The sequence below is a fragment of the Rhinichthys klamathensis genome, unplaced genomic scaffold, assembly GCF_029890125.1.
Source record: "Rhinichthys klamathensis goyatoka isolate OS25496 unplaced genomic scaffold, OSU_Roscu_1.1 h1tg000318l_1, whole genome shotgun sequence".
Taxonomy (NCBI): Eukaryota; Metazoa; Chordata; class Actinopteri; order Cypriniformes; family Leuciscidae; genus Rhinichthys; species Rhinichthys klamathensis.
In genome coordinates, this window is record NW_026606834.1 from 1,623,593 (window position 1) to 1,644,733 (window position 21,141).

At 42.1% G+C, this 21,141-nt stretch overlaps 1 protein-coding gene across 2 annotated transcripts in view; it reads left to right on the forward strand.

Annotated features, from left to right (window-relative positions):
* LOC130105363 (inactive dipeptidyl peptidase 10-like) overlaps positions 1 to 21,141 on the forward strand; it is a 118,525-nt gene that overhangs the window by 88,465 nt on the left and 8,919 nt on the right. For both annotated transcript variants that reach the window (XM_056271348.1, XM_056271349.1), the window contains exons 15-22: positions 8,955 to 9,002; positions 11,404 to 11,525; positions 13,351 to 13,395; positions 15,178 to 15,276; positions 15,901 to 15,970; positions 17,153 to 17,347; positions 19,662 to 19,716; positions 19,805 to 19,904. In XM_056271348.1, coding sequence (XP_056127323.1) covers positions 8,955 to 9,002; positions 11,404 to 11,525; positions 13,351 to 13,395; positions 15,178 to 15,276; positions 15,901 to 15,970; positions 17,153 to 17,347; positions 19,662 to 19,716; positions 19,805 to 19,904 — 734 coding nt within the window. The remainder of the gene's footprint in view (positions 1 to 8,954; positions 9,003 to 11,403; positions 11,526 to 13,350; positions 13,396 to 15,177; positions 15,277 to 15,900; positions 15,971 to 17,152; positions 17,348 to 19,661; positions 19,717 to 19,804; positions 19,905 to 21,141) is intronic.

Consider the following 21,141-nt stretch of genomic DNA (forward strand, 5'->3'; position numbering starts at 1 on the left):
TCTGTTCTGACTCAGCCTCAATTTTTCATCTTGCATCAAAATCCTGTCTATTCATCGTATGCATTTGAAATATAGAGTTGGGTTCTGTTTTAATGTACCCAAGTGTACCTAAAATAAAAAGTTTAAAATACAGGTTTGTGGCTCTTTATTTCTTTTTATTAATTAACCACTTGTAAACTTATGTTCACTGTTTTTTTTCATAAATATAGGATGTGTATTAAATCTATATTCATTGAGTCGAATCAGGAATCAAAATCGAATTTAGAATCGAAATCGAATTTAGAATCGAGAATCGAAATCGAATTTAGAATCGAGTATCGAATTTAGAATCGAGTATCGAAATCGAATTTAGAATCCAAATCGAATTTAGTATCGAAATCGAATTTAGAATCGAGAATCAAAATCGAATTTAGAATCGAGAATCGAAATCAAATTGAGAATCGAAATCGAATTTAGAATCGAATTTAGAATCGAAATCGAATTTAGAATCGAGTATCGAATTTAGAATCGAAATCGAATTTAGAATCGAGTATCGAATTTAGAATCGAAATCAAATTTAGAATCGAATTTAGAATCGAGAATCGAAATCGAATTTAGAATCGAGAATCGAAATCGAATTTAGAATCCAAATCTAATTTAGAATCGAGTATCGAAATCGAATTTAGAATCGAAATCGAATTTAGAATCGAGAATCGAATTGAGAATCGGAATCGAATTTAGAATTGAGTATCGAATTTAGAATCGAAATCGAATTTAGAATCGAAATTGAATTTAGAATCGAATTTAGAATCGAGTATCGAATTTAGAATCAAAATCGAATCAAAATCGAATCGAATTGGAACATCTGAATCGGCCAAACAGCCGTATCTTTGATTCGTCTGTCCAGAGCATCCCTAGTGAACAATAAATATACTAAAATTTATTTGAAATACATTTATTTTATACTAAGTATACTACAAATACATTTATATTTATGTACTTAATATAAATATCCTGCGATTGTACTTTTAGTATACTAAATTTATATACTTTAAAGTGCCTAATTGGAACAACTAATTTTGTACTTTATGCACTTTAGTTATCCAGAAATAGTGCTGAGGTGCAACTAAAGTTATACTCAAGTATATTTGATTGTGCTAAAGTGGAACTATTGCAAGTGTACTTTAGGTACACTTTAAATATCTTGAAATCACTTTAAATATCAAGAAATGTGCATTGTGCAATAAAGAAGTACTCCAAATAAAGTTTCATTATAATATTTATATCAGTAAGTCTAAGCGATATGTCAGTAAATGTGTTAATGGATTTGTAGTATACTTGGTATGAAATAAATACATTTTCGTGTAGGTTTTCTTCACGAGGGATGTTAGGTCTGGTCTGGTCTTTGACTATATGCTCATTGGAAAACTTTAGACAGCAAAGGCTTTTTCTTGGCATGCTTCCCATGCAGGTCAAATCTCTTTTTTGATTATAGATGCATGTACTTTGACACCAACAGTTGCTTACTAGCAGATCCTGTGATGAAATGTTTAGGGTTTTGGAAACATGATCTGCTTTTGGACTGAATTTGCTGGGACGGCCAGTCCTGGACAAATTGCCATTCTTTTGAAATCTGTTCCACTTGAGATGTTTATCAAATAATTTGGAGATTATTTTAAATCCCTTGGCAGACTCATAGGCATCCGCAAGAACTCTTTAGACCGTGGCATGATGACGCACACACACACACGCACACACACACACCTCGAAAGCGAAGGGAACACGAGACACTATATATGAGATGTTTAAATAAGACTCATTAAGCAGGTTTTAATCACTGGCACCCAATCCTGAACATCTGATCCTGATTTTAATGGATTGTGAAAAATGTAAGGATGTACGTACTTTTTCCATGTGACTGGTCTGTTTTTGTGTACAGTTATATTGTGAAAATTGCAAAATGTCAATTTAATGTGAAATTTTTTATAGTATATCAACCTTATTAAGAGGCACTGTTTCAAAGAGGATTAAATGTTAGCTTGTTAAAAAAATTTAACTATTTCCATGGGATAAACTTATTTTTTCACATGACTGTATAAACGGTTTTCTGCATTTCCATTGGAAATAATACTCAGTTTTTTTTGTCTTGTTTTCCAATACAAATATTTTAAAAATTGTAATCGTAAATTGTAATATCCAAGTAAGTTTGCTTCTCAAGTAAATGTATTTTGTTTTCTGGGAAAATCATCTAAATTAAGTAAGTTTATGCTTAAACAAGAACAAATATCTGCCAATGGGGCCAGAAAAATAATCTTGTTTTCCCTTTGAAATAAGTTGATTTGTCTGACACCACTGGCTGATATGTGTTCTTGTTTTAAGCAAAACTCAATTATTTTGGACACATTTTTCAGAAAACAAGACATAATATCGTTGTCATTGTGCTTCTCAGGTAAATGTATCTTGATATAAAGGGATAGTTCACCCAAAAATGAAAACTCTGTCAGTAATTACTCGCCCTCATGTTGTTCCCCGTAAGACTTTCGTTCATCTTCGGGACACAAATTAAGATATTTATGATTAAATCTGAGAGCTGGATCACTCCTCCATAGGCTTCTAAGGGATTGAAACTGGCCGGCCCAGAAAAGTTATTAAAGACATCGTTAAAATAGTCCAAGTGACTACAGTGGCTCAACCTTAAAGGGGTCATATAATGCCATTTTTGTACAAGCTAGTATGATTCTTTAGGGTCTAAATTAAAACTTTGTAATATACTTTAATTAAAAATTCTCATTAGTATTGTAAGAAAACACTTATTTTACCTGGTAAAAAACAGCTCTGTTTTCAGCACGCCGTTTCAGTGCATATGACTTTAAATGATAATGAGCTTTGCTCACTCCGCCTCTCTGTTCTGTGTGTACACCGTTTGTAACACAATAACCATAACGCGTTGTTCATTATAGACGTGGGATTATGAATTATATTGAGAACGTCGTACATAGAAAACATGCCGTAATGTACCCTGAGTGTAAACCTTGTAACCTTCCCAGTTGTAAAATCTGACAAAAGTGGACGGGGAGGCCCATCCCGCGGCCACACAAATGTCATGAATGGAAATTCCACAGGACCATGCCCACGATGAGGCCATGCCTCTAGTGGAGTGCGCCCTGATGCCCAGAGGGCAGGGCAGGCATTTAGATGCGTAAGCAGAGGCGATAGCGTCTACTATCCATCTAGACAGTGTCTGTTTAGAGGCGGCCAGACCTTTGGAGCGCCCCCCAAACGACACGAAAAGCTGCTCAGCGCGTCTGAACGCGGCAGCGCGCGTAGTGTACAATCTCAGAGCCCGCACCGGGCAGAGGAGATTGGCGTCGCGCTCACTATCGGATGAAGGCAGAGCCGATAGGGAAATAATCTGAGCCCTGAACGGGGTACCAATCGCCTTCGGGACATAGCCATGTCTAGTTTTGAGAATGACAACAGAATCATTCGGGCCAAACTCGAGACACGCGGCGCTGGATGAGAGCGCGTGAAGATCCCCCACGCGTTTTACTGAGGACAGAGCCGTCAGAAAAACGGTTTTGAGCGAGAGGTATTTTAGGTCCACAGACTCGAGCGGTTCGAACGGGGGTGCTTTCATAGCTTCGAGAACTATAGAAAGATCCCAGATAGGAACCGAAGCGGGGCGCGGAGGGTTCATCCTCTTAGCTCCCCTGAGGAAGCGGATGACTAACTCGTCTTTGCCCAGGGACTGAGCGCGTCAGGGTTCAGAGAACGCCGCGACGGCTGCCACGTAAACCTTGAGAGTGGAGGGGGACCTGCCCTTGTCCAGCATCTCTTGAAGGAAAACAAGCAAAGACGGCACCTCGCATGACCGTGGGTCCAGATGTTTGTCGGTGCACCATTTTGAGAACACAGACCATTTAGACGCATAGAGCCTTCTCGTGGAAGGTGCTCTAGCCTGTATGATAGTGTTTCTTACTCCTTCTGGCAAATCGACGAATAGTCGTTGATCACCCATGCATGTAGCGCCCAGCGCCGTGGATGGGGGTGCCAGATCGTGCCGCGAGCTTGAGAGAGGAGATCTGCTCTGACTGGGATAGGCCACGGGGCTGTCTGCGACAGCTGAGTGAGCTCCGGAACCCAATTCTGACTCTCCCAACGCGGGGCTATGAGGAGCACCGAGTGGCGTGTGTCCCTGATCCTCTGAATTACCTGTGGTAGCAGAGCGATCGGAGGGAATGCATAGAGCGGGCGGCGAGGCCATTCCTGGGCTAGCGCGTCCTCGCTCCTTGAGAAAAATATTGGGCAGTGAGCGTTCTCTTCTGACGCGAAGAGGTCCACCTCTGCTCTGCCGAATAGCCGCCACAGTATTTGGACCGTTTGTGTGTTCAGGGACCATTCTCCTGAGGAGATGAGGTTCCTGGACAGTATGTCTGGACCGTCGTTCAGATGGCCCGGCACATGCGTCGCTCTGAGCGAGAGCAGGCGGCTCTGAGACCAAACTAAAATGCGGTGTGTCAGTAGGAAGAGATTCCTGGACCTGACACCGCCCTGACGGTTGAGATAGGAGACCACAGCCATGTTGTCCGAACGGATCAGGACGTGGTGTCCCCGAATGAGCGGGAGGAAGCGCGAAAGCGCGTTCTCGACCGCAAGCATTTCCAGACAGTTTATGTGTAAGGGGCTTTCCTGTGTCGACCAATGGCCGAAGGCCGGTGAGCCCTCGCAGACTGCACCCCAACCCGTGTTGGATGCATCTGTCGAGATGACTTTTCGGCGGGAAAAGGTCCCCATCGTGACGCCCTGTCGAAACCATTCTGCTACTGTCCATGGCTGCAGCGCCGTGAGACATGTCTGCGTAACTCTGATCAGCTGGCGGCCCGTGTTCCACGCGCGGTGGGGTACACGGCTGTTTAACCAAAGCTGAAGCGGACGCATGTGCAGAAGGCCCAGCTGAAGCACAGCGGAGGCTGAGGCCATGTAACCCAGCATCCTCTGAAAATTTTTCAGAGGTGAGCGGGTGCTCATCTGAAACGAGGCGGCCAGTCGCTGTACACTGCGCGCGCGCTGTGTAGACAGGCGAGCCGTCATCGTGACCGAGTTCAAATCTATTCCTAGAAAGGAAATCGATTGACTGGGTTGAAGGGAGCTCTTTGTCCAGTTGACAGAGAGGCCCAGCGTTTTCAGATGGTCGAGGAGAACTGCGCGGTGCGACAGAAGCTCCGTCTGTGATTGGGCCAAAATCAGCCAGTCGTCCAGATAATTCAATATGCGCAGCCCCTGGCTCCGCAGGGGGGCGAGCGCTGTATCCATGCACTTCGTAAATGTGCGGGGCGCCAGGGATAAGCCGAACGGGAGAACGGCGTATTGATAAACATGACCCTCGAAGGCGAAACGTAAGAATGGCCTGTGACGGGGATTTATCTGGATCTGAAAATAGGCGTCTTTCAGGTCTAGAGAGATGAACCAGTCCCCCTGGCGCACCTGCGCGAGGAGTTTCCTGGTAGTGAGCATCTTGAACGGTCTCTTCATGAGCACTTTGTTCAAAGACCTGAGATCTAAAATCGGTCTGAGGCCGCCGTCTTTCTTGGGAACCAGAAAATAACGGCCGTAAAACCCCGACTCGGTCATAGATGGTGGGACTCACTCTATGGCGCCCTTTTGCAACAGCGTCGCAATTTCTGAGCGGAGCGTGCCGGCGGCCAGCGGGCTGACAGTAGATTCGAGCCGCGCGCGCGCACGAGGCGGGCGGCGGCGAAACTGTAGCAGATAGCCGTTCTTTATAATGCTTAGTACCCACGGGGAAATGCCTGGAATGGCTTCCCACGCTTTGGAGCATGCGGCTAGTGGCCGAATGGCTATATCGCCCTGATTGCTGCACATAGCGGGCTGGACACAGTGTGTGGGCGCGCTTTGAATGTGTGTGGCAACGGGATTTGCACTCAGAGAGGAGTCTATGGGCCGTGAAACAGAGCGAGCAGAGAGGGGACACGCGCACGAGCTCGTGGGCGTGTTTATGTTCTCTGATATTAGAGCGGGCTGTGCCCGTTTCATGTGATGGGGCTCTGATAGAGACACGGGATATGTTATGCTTGTGTGTATGGGTGAGCACATGATTGTGGGCACATTTTCTACACAACTGGCAAATTTTCTCTTTTTGAGATTTCTCTGGGTAGCCGTAAAAACGGCTTTTTGTCGCTCGCAAGCGGGCTGGGACACCGGCTTGTTTGTGGCGGTCAACACTACAGCAGTCGGCGAAATAACGGGGACTGGCAGAGGGCGAAGCTTTGACGGCGGTCCGGCCGCAGCGGGAGAGCACCGTCGTTTTCTTGACTTTGCTAGGCAGACTTCTGATGATCAGGCTTCAGCGTGATCTTAGGTCGCGGGCCTCGAGGGGGCGGCGGCTGTCAGAGCGAGAGCGAGGGCGGCCGCCCTGTCTGCGCTGGGCTGTTTGAGTCTGCGGAGGGGGGCGCTGTGGTGGAGCTCTGGTAGGAGGCTCGCGAGAGCGGCCCGCGGAAGAGCTAGCGCGGCGGGGCAGAAACAAATTCATCGCCTGAGTAGCTTTCTGGACCTCAGAAAAGCGATCGACGATTCCCGTGACAGCAGATCCAAAAAGGCCCGTCGGGGAGAGGGGCGCGTTAAGAAACGCGGCGCGCTCAGAATCTCCCATGTCGGCGAGCGTGAGCCATAAGTGTCTCTCGGCAACACAAAGGCTGGCCATGCATCTCCCCAGAGCTTGTGCGGCGGCTTTAGTGGCGCGAAGGGCGAGGTCCGTAGCACTTCTCAGATCCGTGACAGCGGGGGAGGGGTTTCTACCGCTTTCGGCCCACTCACGGAGAATATCGCTCTGTAATACTTGGAGGACAGACATAGAATGCAGCGCTGCGGCGGCCTGACCGGCGGCGGCGTAGGCGCGAGCATGAAAGCTCGAGGTCGCTCTGCAAGCTTTCGAAGGAAGCGTGGGGGAAGAGCGCCATCTAGCAGAGGGCGGGCAGAGGTGTGCGGCGACCAAGTCCTCGACGGGCGGCATGGCTGAGTAACCTTTTCGGCGGCTCCGTCCACCGAGCGCAGCGAGGCGGATATATCGGAGCGGTTTCTAGCCGAGAGCGGGGCATTCCAGGACTTCGTCAGCTCTGTGTGAAGTTCAGGCAGGAATGGGGCGGCCCGGTTACACGCGGGGGTCGAGCGCCGATGAAAAAAGCTGCCGTCCATCCGGTTCGGGGCCTGCTCGGGTGGAGGAGACCACTCGAGACCGAGGCGTTCGACGGCCTGTGAGAGGAGGCGCATTAGTTCCTCCTCTATCCCGGCGCGGATCCCCGCCGACTCTCTCGTGGATCCGAGAGATGACCAATCTTCACTGTCTGATGCGAGCAGTGAACATGAGTCCTTCTCCTCCGCGGCGTCATCGGAAGCGACAGAGCGGCCACTCGGCGGCAACTGTATGTCCGGCAAGGGCGGGGAGGGAGAGCGGGAAGCGGGAAGCGGCGGCGGCGTTCCGCAATGAGCGCAATGAGCGCGCGATGAGCGCGCGGACGCAATGAGCGCGCGGGCGCCTCTCATTGGAAGCGGGTTCAGCCCCGCTCTCCCATAGGCTTAAGCAGTTCTCTCTGAGCGAACCAATGAGCTGCTAGCTAGCCTGCTCTAGGTCTGCCGCAGAGGAACTGCGTTGTGTATGGATACAAATTATGAAATAATTTTTTGGCTTCAATATCTCAGCAAAGATGAATCTTTCCCGCAGCGTAAGCTAGCTTACGCAATACGAGAGAACCTCTCGTAAGAGAACCAGCTTTATACTGATCCTCGTTTATAAAGCAGTCTGGTGTGAAATGATTCGCGCAAACATGAGAGCATTGACGTTGCTCGTGGGGAATATTCCCTTCGAAAACAAACTCAGCCACTGCGTCTTCAGCGGTTCGGATTTAGGAACATTAAAATGACTGCTGTGTTCGTTATTACACCCAAGAACAGAACAGCACAATCGCTTAGACGCCATTCTGCTCATAGACAGTGCTCCAGCATATCAACAATGACCGCGCCGGTGTTGTGCCGAATTTCGACTGCCTGCCAAATTATTACCCCCCTCGTTGAAATCAGTACCTGATTGCCTAATCCTAACTCCACCCCTAATCCTAACCCCTCCCCCAAAACTAATCCTAAACCTACCATACTAGGGGGTAATAATTTGGCGGGGGTCAGAATTCGGCACCACACCGGTCCGCGCAGACTATGATTGACTCACGAGCGAGGGTGGGTCTGTGTTGAAACGCTGCTGTCAATCAACAATCGTGGGAGGGGCTTCCGAGCGTGTGACGTCACACGGTTGAACGGCTTGATTTGAGGCAGGGGAAAACATATAAGGAGATTAAAACAAAAACACTGGATGGATTTTTATCATTATATGATGTTTGTGTACAGGCACTGCCAACACACATTTCAGTACCATCAACTTGTAAAAGTGCATGTACCATTATATGACCCCTTTAAGTTTATCAAGCGACAAGAATACTTTTTGTGCGCAAAAAACAAACAAAAATAACGACTTTATTCAACTATTCATTTCCTTCTCTGTGGGCCTCGAGATTTCACGTAGTGTAACAGCGCAGCGCTTCTGGGTTGTACTCACTTGGACTATTTTAATGATGTCTTTAATAACTTTTCTGGGCCGGCAAGTTTCGATCCCTTAAGAAGCCTATGGAGGAGTGATCCAGCTCTCAGATTTAATCAAAAATATCTTAATTTGTGTTCCGAAGATGAACGAAAGTCTTACGGGGAACAACATGAGGGCAAGTAATTACTGACAGAGTTTTCATTTTTGGGTGAACGATCCCTTTAAGAATGTATAGATTTTTGTATTGAAAAACAAGACAAGAACACAGAGTAAGATTTTTTTTTTTTCTTGGGGTGCATGATCTTACTGTATCACACATGATCACAGTGTTTATAAAGCACTATAACTATCACGGTCTGTTCTGCAGATATTTCCTGAGCACCGAGGGCTCCCCGACCCGCCGGCAGCTCTTCAGGTGAGATTCGTGTCCGTTCATGTTTGATCCTCCAGAACAAGCTCTTCGTCTAATGTCAGACTCAGAAAAGGATTCTCGAAATACTTCAAAGCTGTGTCCTGATTTAATGAGTCGTCACAAAAACCGTGATCAATAGAAGTGTGTTCAGATGAGCGTATAGGGAAACCAGGCCTCTGATCATGGTTATTATTAATGAAAAATCACACGAAAATTTCAGAGAAAAATGCATACGTTCTCGTATTTTAAATGTTGCGTGGTTTGACTAAAAAGCGGAGGTTGAAAGGAGTGTATCCATCAATGTTGCTGAATCATAAATAACCAGTAGATGCCAGAGTTATGGAAGCTTGTTTCCGCCACTGAATACATTTTTTTTTTTTTAAATTGCGACTTTTTATCTCACAATTGCGAGATATAAAGTCGGAATTCTGAGAAATAAAGTCGCAAATGCGAGATGTAAAGTCGGAATCATGAGAAATAAAGTCGCAATTGCGAGATGTAAAGTCGCAATTCTGAGAAATAAAGTCGCAAATGCGAGAAATAAAGTCGGAATCATGAGAAATAAAGTCGCAATTGCGAGATGTAAAGTCGCAATTCTGAGAAATAAAGTCGCAATTGCGAGATATAAAGACAGAATTGCGACTTTTTATCTTGCAATTCTGACTTTATAACACATAATTGCGACTTTATATCTCGAAATTCTGACATCTTTTCTCAGAATTGTGAGATATAAAGTCGCAATTGCGAGTTATCAGGCCAATTCTAAGGGGGAAAAAAGACCAACTTTTTCCCCCTCAGAATAGTTTATATCTCGCAATTCTGACTTTACAACACCCAATTGCGACTTTATATCACGCAATTCTGACTTGATATCTCGCAATTGCGACTTTATATCAATCAATTCTGACTTTATATCTCGCAATTCTGACTTTATAACACGCAATTCTGACTTTATATCACGCAATTTTGACTTTATATCTCGCAATTCTGACTTTATATCTCGCAATTGCGACTTTATATCTCGCAATTGCGACTTTATATCTCGCAATTGCGACTTTATATCAATCAATTCTGACTTTATATCTCGCAATTCTGACTTTATATCTCATAATTCTGACTTTATATCACAATTCTGACTTTATATCTCTCAATTCTGACTTTATATCGCAATTCTGACTTTATCTCGCAATTCTGACTTTATAACACGCAATTCTGACTTTATATCACGCAATTCTGACTTTATATCTCGCAATTCTGACTTTACAACACACAATTGCGACTTTATATCAATCAATTCTGACTTTATATCTCGTAATTCTGACTTTATATCAATCAATTCTGACTTTATATCTCGCAATTCTGACTTTATATCAATCAATTCTGACTTTATATCTCGCGACTTTTGCGACTTTATTTCACGCAATTCTGACTTTATATCTCGGAATTCTGACTTTATATCTCGCAATTTGCGACTTTATATCAATCAATTCTGACTTTATATCTCGCAATTCAGACTTTATATCAATCAATTCTGACTTTATATCTCGCGACTTTTGCGACTTTATTTCACGCAATTGCGATTTTATATCACGTAATTCTGACTTTATATCTTGCAATTCTGAGAAATAAAGTCAGAATTGTGAGATAAAAAGGTCGCAATTACCTTTTTTATTTTTCATACTGTGGCGGAAACAAGCTTCCATACAGAGTAACCTCACATGTATTAGAATTAGCCAATTCGCAGTAGTGAGCCACTAATGGATAAAATGAATCTGTGGGAAAAGCTCAGTTTAGGATTTAGTTTTTTACGATTCTGCTTCTGATGAAAGCATATGCATGGTACTCGGCAGCAATGGAAACATTTAATGCACTTTAATAAATGGGAAGATTTGAAAGTGTATTAAACAAGCTCTCACAATGAAGCAAATGCATTGTTTACTTATTCGGTTATGATGCAGAAGTTGTATATCTCTATGCAAAGTGAAATCTTTGAAATATGTATGGCAAGCAAAAACAAGCTTTACATTTTGTTGTTGTTGTTCCAGACAATATTTTAAGGTTTTAATGTATAGGATGTGTTTAATACTGCATGATTAATAGAATTTTTGTGTAGTAATAAATGGCAAAACAGCTAAATTCATTTTTGTAGCTTGTTAGGTGTTAGATACTCTTGTCTTTTGATAATAACTCCATCTTAATCAAATACACATTTACAAATATAAAGGCTTTTACCATGATATTAAAAACTAAAACTAAATATTAACTGATTACAATGAAATATTTATGCCCCATTAAAACTAACTGGGAAAAAACCCTGAAATTAAAAAGCAAAATGCAAAACAAAAATCTATTTAAAACTCAAATAATAACATCCCTGGCTCTGATTGGTCCCTTTTGTGTGCAGTGTGTCCACAGTGGACCTGTTTTCGCGGCGATGTCTGACCTGTGAGCTGAATAAAGCTCACTGCACGTTCTTCAGTGCCATTTTTAGCCCAACCAACCAACACGTCCTTCTGCACTGCAAAGGTACGAGGACAGTGAATTTATCATTTACTCTTGCATGACAGTCCACAGTCCTGATGAGTGACCTTTCACCCCTCAGTGAGCATTAGCACTGCAGCACACTGCAAATAAATCATGTTCTTTCTCAGTGTTTCTCTCGTCTTTTCCAGCACAAATATCGAAACATTCTTAAATCAAGATACATTTACTGGAGAAGCAAAATGACTGAAGATATTAAAGGCATACTCCACTTTTTTTGGAAATAGGCTCATTTTACAACTCCCCCAGAGTTAAACTGTTGAGTTTTACCGTTTTTGAATCCATTCAGCCGATCTCCGGTTCTGGCGGTACCACTTTTAGCATAGCTTAGCATACATCATTGAAGTGGACACGACCATTAGCATTTCTAAAAAAAAAATGACCAAAGAGTTTCGATATTTTTCCTATTTAAAACTTGACTCTTCTGTAGTTACATCGTGCACTAAGACCGGCGGAAAATGTAAAGTTGCGATTTTCTAGGCTGATATGGCTAGGAACTATACTCTCATTCCTGCGTAATAATCAATTAACTTCACTGCCGTACCATGAGTGCAGCAGGCGTAATGATATGACGCAGCGCCTGAAAATAGTTCCGTTGTATTGACGGAAGGTGGCCTATTTTCACGCGCTGCGTCATATCATCAAATGCTAATGGTCGTGTCCACTTCAATGATGTATGCTAAGCTATGCTAAAAGTGGTACCGCCAGAACCGGAGATCGGCTGAATGGATTCAAAAACGGTAAAACTCAACAGTTTAACTCTGGGGGAGTTGTAAAATGAGCCTATTTCCAAAAAAAAGTGGAGTAATCCCTTTAAGATCTAAATGATTAAAAATTGAAGTTTAAATCAAAAAAATATATATCAATAAAGTCGGAAAAATGTACTTAATTCAAAGAGAGAACTATATATTTTTTTCTGAACCCAATAGCATATTTTTTTCTTGATTTATGCATAAACCTTTCTTTTTTTTTTGTGCTTTTTTTTTGCTTTTTTCCAGAAATCTCAAGTTAATGTGTTGATTTAAGAATGTTTAGATATTTGTACTGGAAAACAGAACAGAAATACTAAGAATTTAAAGGAAAAACATTTTTTTTCCCACTGAACCCAATAGAATATTTTTTTCTTGATTTATGCTTTTTTTTTTTTTTACAATTTTTCAGAAAGCAAGGCTTAATATCTTCAGTTTTGCTTCTCAAGTTAATATGTGTTGATTTAAGAATGTTTAGATATTTGTACTGTAAAAAACAGGCCAGAAACACTAATGGTGTGTTCACACCGAACGCGAATTTAATTTGCGAGTAGATTACATACAAAGTCAATGGAAAGACGCGAATAGACGCATCATTCGCGCCGGGCGTCGCGAATGACACGAATTGGGCGACGCGTTTGCTGCGAACTTGCCGCGCAAGTTGAAAATTTTTAACTCGAGCGGAAGATTCAAGCGTCTAACTAGACACGATAGACGCGTATTTGACGCTCTATTCGCGTTCGGTGTGAACACACTATAAAGTTTAGATTCAAGATGAATGGCGTGCTCAATTCCTTTTGAGTTTGATTTGGGTGCTCTTCGGTCCAAGGTAGAACATCTAAGAGACAGTGTAGAGAAAGACTTCTCTGATAACCGAGGCACTCCTTAATTAAAATGTCTTTATTACAAAAATGACATGTCCTAAACAGACAACTTTAAAACGCCCATGTGTAGCGGCATGGAGCCTTCTTCACACCATAAGAAAGAACATGTTTTTTGCAGTGCAGACTGACTGTTGTGGTTAAAGTGGCCACAATGTTTGGTTCTTGTTTTATCTGCAGGTCCAGGAGCGCCGACAGCGATCATACACTCTCTCAACACTGCCAGTGAGTTTTCACTTCTTCTTTTTTCCATCTCTCTGCTAGAGCCAGTAGCGGTTTTAGGCACGGGCGAACCGGGCAGTCGCCCGGGGCGGCATTTTTTCATGTCACATGGGGGGCGGCACGAGCAGTTAAAAAAAAATCCTCTGCGCCGCAAAGCGTTTTTTCTATCATTTCAATTAAATTATTGGCAATGGCGCCCCTGCTTGCTGAGAAGGTGCCGTGCACAGAAGCGATGTCAAGGGAGTCTCCTGATTGGAGGTAACTCACCAAGGGGCCGTTCACATATCACGTCTTTTGCGCGCTCGAGGTCGTTATTTCAAATGTAGGCGCACGGGAAGCGCGTCCATAATTGAAGCGACGCGCTCATTTTTTCCAGGAGCAGCGAGATGAAAAAATTTAAACTTTTCAGTATGGGGGTGCACCCAAACACGTGGGTGTTTTTCTCTTCTCCGTAAATAAATCTTGTAGCAGAGCTACAGCAAGCGTTTTTCTGTGGTGGTAATCCATTAGCTACTAAAACTTCTTTGTCGTTGTGGAGAGCGCATGCATGGTTGCATAGCAACGACAGACGCCACGGGAAAATCGGACCGAATTTGACTATTCATAATAAAAGATAAGCTGATGTGCATTGTAAATGTCAGTAATTTATCTTTTTTAAATCATTATTTTTATAAAAAATGATTTAAAAGGCTGAACTATGTGAGGTTTATCTTTTTATAAAACCTTTTTTGTCAAAACTTTATTTGAACGTGTAACGTTACATGTTAGTAGATAACATAAAAGACACTATTTTAAAATCTGGCCATCATCTTTAATGTTATTAACTTGGTGAATTGATTTCATTGTGTATTAGTAGGCCTACTTTTTGAACAAGATTCTGTGTTTAACCGTGATCATTTTGGTCACTATTCATGAAATGAAATTTTCATACCATTTCATCTCTAGTTATGATTAACTAAAATCAACTATAATTATGTGTTTTTACAGTAGCCTATAATATGCAAAGTACAATTTTTTATAAAAAAAAATAATCTCTGATTCTGTTCTTTTCTCTGACATTTAAGGGTGCATGACATAGGCCTACAAAATTTGGTCTAAAACAGTTTGGATAGTTGTTAATATGAGAGTTATGAGACATTATTTAAGAGATTTAAGTATTGTGTTACTACATAAGTAGCTCTCGGCCACTTTCACTTTTAAAAACACTATTTCGTGAAAAAAGTAGTTTAACAATGCATAATGCATAGAATTTGAGGCAGTAGCCTAACCGATGAGCTATGGTTCCCTGAAAGTTAGATTAAAGCAATAGTTAAATAACTGTATTCTCTTAACTGTGTTTTTCAAATGAACGATATGTGATTTTATTGGGGGGGGGGGGGCGCTTGAAGGGGGTCTCGCCCTGGGTGTAATTCAATGTAGAACCGCCACTGGCTAGAGCTGTGTATCGTTACTGATGTCTCCATTACATTCGCATTCACAAGATCTTAATTCTATACGTTTCAGGATAAACGTTTAGTTACCAGTGAAATTCACAATTCTCAAGTCCAATATCAATACCACAGCTAAAACTACGAACATTCAATGGTTATTAAAGACAAGTAAACGTCATTAATAAAACAAAAACAAAAAAATTGAGAAAAGATTGATTTGTGGCTTTTGAGAATGGATATCGATTCAACCACATTTAAAAAAAAACAATCGAAAAATCTTTTCTTTTTTTTTGCCCAGCCGTACTGTCTGCCCTGTTCTGCTTATTAAATAACTATTGTACTGATCTCTCGTCAGGTTATTACATCCTGGAGAATAACTCAGTGCTCAAAGCTGCTCTCAGATACAAGCGGATCCAGCTGTTTGAGTTCAGGAGCATCCAGACGGACCACTTCGGTAAAGTATCGTTCAGCTTCACCTGATAAACACAGTTTAACTTCAGCAGACCGTGTGAAAGAATAATGTGACTTGGGTTGGTACTGCTGGAGTTCAATATCTTGCTCTGGGCCAAAAGTGATGTTGTTAATGACCCTACAAGTTTGATTAAATCATTAAAATATGAGGAAAATATTTCGTTTTTTAAATATGAGGGAAGGACAAAACACTAAACTTGGTTAATAAGGTATCTATTTATCTGACAAAAGTATATGGCAAAAAAACTACAACTACAGGTTTTATTTTACTCATGCAAAACAAAAAGCTCAGAGGAAAAAGCAAACACTGACTACAACATAATCAGTTATTAATATTTTGTTGGTTCTCTTGTTTTTGCATGTTCATAATTTCTTGGCATGACAGTCTGGATAAAAACGATGTCGGCACAATTTGACATGTTTCATTCTGTTATTATCACTAATAAAACAATCGACTCCAAGCACAACTACGCAATAAAATCTTAATATTTTGAATAATATTTGAATAAAGTGTCAATTTTTCTAGGCTGGGCGTCACTTTTGGCCACTATTGAACTTGATAGATGGTCATACGCAGCACTGAACTGTTCCTCGTGTGTGTTTGCAGAGTTGCCGCTGAAGATCTCCTATCCACCCGACTTCTCTGAGTCCCGCAGTTACGCTCTTCTGCTGATAATGTAAGTGTGTGTGCGTGTGTGTGTGTGTGTAAATCCAAGGTAAACTCACAGCGTGTCTTCCAAACTCGATGAAAGGCAGAGGAAACCAATTTGCAGCCCTTGGCAAGATGTCAGCCCATTCCACCCGTCATTGTGTTCATGATATTATCTTAAAAAATAAAATAAAATAAAGGCTGATAATGGTTAAACTATACAAAATAGCACCTAAGCCACATTACAGCCTACACACAAATAGCAAGAGCTTTACATCTAGCCATTCACGCACAAACTATTCATTGCACACTAGCAAAAGTGTTTGTTTTCCAGTAGATGGCAGCAATATTTCACTAAACTATGGAACTTTTCACGTTTTTGCCATGAATGAAACCGAGAAATGTAGATCTTCGTTCTTTTTTTGTAAGATTTTGGTATTTTAAACAAACTAGTATATAAATATGATTACTAATTGAATCATAAATTGCCATATAATCAAATAAAAATGCCATATATCCCCCTAAATCAGCATAACAGAGCAAAAATATTAATACAAAAGTGATATTACAAGCAAAAACTGACATGATTGTTACAAAAATCTCCCTGTCTGGGGCTTCGGCAGAACAGCTGTTAAAGGTAAAACATGAATTAGCCAACTTTACTAGTAGGCTATCTTACTATAGGATACTTAGATAAACTGTTCATTAATTCATTTCATTATGTTTAGATATTTGTACTGGGGAAAAAAACACAAAACAATAGAGGAAGAACTTAATTTTTTGCAGTGCAGAACTGTAAAGCAATGATGCAAAAAGAAGTCTTTGAAACTTCCCATGATGCCATGGTTTTGTGGACAAATGTTCATTTCAATCCCACTGGACTCTATGCACAAATGCTTACAATGGATCCGGCATACAAAGTAGAGGCGGTGCTATTAGATCTGCTATTCACCTGGGTTTATGGAGGTGTTTGAAGTGAGTAGTTACCTGTACCACTCTCCTAAAGCCCTGTGATGTGCAGTTCAAGCAGTGGTGGTGAATTAAATGACTCTTTGTGAGTAGAAAGAGCTGTGAAAACATCACGTTCTGTTGGCGCTGTAAACACACGACCGGAGACAGGAGATGCGTGTTGTTTCAGATTGAAAAGCAGGCAGTGACGATGCGCTGATGTGTTGTATGTGTGTGTGTGTGTGTGTGTGTGTGTGTGCAGTGATGCTGCCCCCGGTGGTCAGCAGGTGAATGAGCAGTACGCAGTGGACTGGGACTCTGTGCTGGTCAGCTCGGACAATGTCATCGTAGCTCGTCTGGATGGCCGGGGAAGCGGTTTCCAGGGGCAGAAGGTTTTGCAGGACGTGCACAAGCGTCTGGGAGCCGTTGAACTGCAGGATCAGCTGGCCGCTGTTGAGTAAGAACGTTTACCTGCTGTTTTCTTCAGGGTTCGTACAACGTGCTTAAAGGAACACTCCGAATTTTTGGGACTTTAGCCTATTCACCTTATCCCCCAGTGTTAGATAAGTCCATACATACCTTTTTCATCTCCGTGCGTGCTATAAGTCTGTTTGACGCACCCACCGCTAGCCTAGCTTAGCACAAAGACTGGATGTAAATGGTTGCAGCTAGCATACTAATCCAAATAAGTGACAAAATAACGCAAACATTTTCCTATTTACATGTTGTGATTTGTATAGTCACAGAGTGTACAAAAAACAAAGTCACATGAGACATATTTTAACCGTATAAATACTGGGAACTATATTCTCTGAAGGCGAAGCACTGCTACTCAGGCGGAGTGATAACCGCAGCACCTGAGACGCGCTCTCTGCTCCTCACCACGGCGTGTCTCAGGTGCTGCGGTTATCACGCCCAAAAAGTCGGAGTGTTCCTTTAAAGCGGTCATCGGGTGGAAAAGTTGCTCATTATCATTTAAAGAGACATGAACCGAAATGGGTCCCTATGAACAGAGCTGCTTTTGGGGTAAAAAGGGTGTTGTTTTACACAACCATTGAGGAATTTTAACCAAAGTATGTTACAAACTTTACATGAAGACCCTAAAGAATCATAGCCTGGTCCCACCAGACTCTCGTACATTTCATTTGGCCTCGCTCCATTGACAAGCGTTAAGGCGGGTACTCTGTTGGATCTGCCCTGAGTCACTCTGGATCTGCCATAACCAATCGCTAACATTTGGTTGTGTGACGTATGTCTACAACTCAAACTAGCGCATCTCAACGTCATCGTTCTCAGTTCAAGGTGCTTAAAGCGGTCATCGGATGCAAAATTCACTTTTATATGGTGTTTGCATATAAACGTGTCTTTCCACACAACCACCATACAATGAAAAAAAATCCATTAACTCCTTTTTTTTACTTTTTTTTTCTCCAAAAAGTCTAAACACTCAATAATCAAGCCGTTTGACTTTTCTGAGCAATATGAAGTCCAGGTTCAGAAAGTAAAATTCCTCCTCAGTATTTTGTTCCAATCACCTGGATTTGCTAATTAGCAGTTTTCCAGAGAGGAGAACTAATGAGGGGAATCAGCTGACTTGAGTTCATGAGTGGAATAAACACACGGCAGGCCTTTTACTTTCTGACCCCTGGACTTTACACCTCTGCATGTTGCTCATGCTCCGCCCACGGCCACTGACGGACTGTCCCGCATTAGCAATAGCATATTTCCCGTATTAGCATATTCCCTGTATTAGCATATTTACGCCCTCAGCCATACTGTCCGCCAAGGGTGAGCAGTTGCTCAATATCAAATAAAGAGACATGAACCGAAACGGGTCGCTGTGAACAGAGCTGTTTTAGAGGAGGTAAAAGTGTGTGTTTTTACACAACCATTGAGGAATTTTAACCAAAGTATGTTACAAACTTTACAGGAAGACCCTAAAGAATCACACCGACTTGTGGAAAATGGGCATCCGATGACCCCTTTAAAGGGCTTGAAGTACTTGAATTTGACTTTTTTAAATTTAAGTCTTGGAAAACCCCTGAAAACAGCCAATTTTTGAAAAGGTACTTGAAAAGTGCTTGAATTATTGAAAGACACATGTGAAAGTAGTGTTTAATTTAATCGATAAAACAATCTTTTCACACAAAATTAAAGCTTCAGCCCGTCTGATATAGATAGAGCAATTTCTCATGGCTATACAATCATATGATGGATCTTTCATTCTTCAGGTCAATCATATATTAATGGCGGAAAAAAATCAGTTTGAGAGAGAAAAGTGATATCTTTGACATAGTATAGTTAAAGTTACCAAAGTCATTCCATGTGCTGCACTTTATTTGTACCATTTTGGTTTATTTGTATTCATATTTACCTTTTTTAGAATTCAAAAGATAATAAAGATATTGTTTGATAAGTGACATCACAGATTGTAGTCCTTGAAAGCTAAAAAAGTAATGCTTAAAGTCCTGGATTTTCATTTGACAGTATCTGTACGAACCCTGTTTCATCTACCATTAAGACGAAAATGTCCCTTTTCTGTCCACATTTAGACTTAGACTCAAACTTTAATGTCCCCGAAAGGCCATTTGTTGTATAATACAGGCATATTGACACATAATCCACAACACAAACATTATCCACAATGTCATAAATAAATAAAACACATAAAACCACTTCACATTTACTCTTCCTCGTGCTCTGTGTGTGTGTGATCTGACACTACACACACTGCTGTGAAACACGCTAACGAAATCATGCTTTTGTTCCAGGTACCTGCTGAAATTTTCGTACATTGATCGAACCAGAATCGGTGTGTTTGGTCGGGTAAGTCGCAGGTTAAGTGTCACACGGCTGCTGTAATGCTAGAAAATCACTGATCTTTCTTCACACTTCCATATGTGTCTCTCCGCAGGATTATGGAGGATATATCGCACTTCTTCTGATCAAATCCACCGAGAACTTGTTTAAATGTGCAGTGGCCATGTCGCCTGTGACAGATTGGAATTTGTATGGTAAGTTATTGTGATGTGAATGTGATTTAAAAAATAATAATTGTGTAATGTTTGTGTGTGAGCATGAAAAGGGTCTCCAGTGGGAGTTCTTCTCTATATCAGTGTCAGTGTTTCTGAACTCCCTGAAACGCCTCCATCGTAGTCTTGAGTTTTTCTCCGGGAACGAAACACGTCACAATATTCCTCATTTAAATAATTAATATGCAGATTAAAGGGGCGGGGCCTGGTTGAGTTGGTGAATGCGCTGGATAATCGGATACGGAGGAAAGCACTAGAGAGCTTCTGTTATTGTCATGATTGAAGCCATTCGCTAGCCTGACGTCGTCATTAGGGATGCACCGAATATTCGGGCACCGAAAATGGCCCAAAAGTGCATTTTCGGTTTTTGGCCGAAAGACTTTTATAGTGATGTATGTCTCGAGACCACTTTTACGTGGTCTTGGTCTTGTCACGGCCTTGACGGTCTTTGGTCTTGGTCTCGGACCTCTCGGTCTTGTCTAGGTCTCGCTGTCTCAGACCGATAGTGGTCGGGGGATTTAGCAATACAATACTACAATATCCACGCCGATATCCGCAACGGATTGAAGCGCGCGTCCGAGTGAAGACAATGCGGTGCGCGAGCCGTATCTGCGCCACTGATCGCAGCGGCAAAGAGCACTTTGATCACTTGATTTAAGAAACACATATCATGTACAGTTTTTGATGGTATTAATATTTAGTAAAACACATATCAGTGACATGATGGGTTTTAACTTCATTCAGGATATTTTGGGTAACTGCACAACTGACAGATGACTTTGAGCGCACCGCCAACGGTGTGTGTGTGTGTGTGTGTATGTGTGTGTGTGTGTGTGTGTGTGTGTGTGTGTAACCATAGCGACAAAACGACCAACTTTCGGATCCTGCACTTTAGCCTATAATTTCGTTTTTAAAAATAATATTTCGTATTTAAAAGTTCCAAAATGGATTCATTTGGAGACTTCGAAATCGGCAGAGATAGGCAGGCAATGCAAAACAAAATCTTACAAGTTATTACTTAGCTTCAACTACACTAGTCTGTTTTTTCCCTCCGGTCTCGACTTGGTCTGTCTTGGACTTGGTCTTGTCTTGGTCTTGGTTTTGTCTTGGTCTTGGTCTTGTCTTGGTCTTGGTCTTGGTCTTGGTCTTGGTCTTGTCTTGGTCTTGGTCTTGGTCTTGTCTTGGTCTTGGTCTTGGTCTTGTCTTGGTCTTGGTCTTG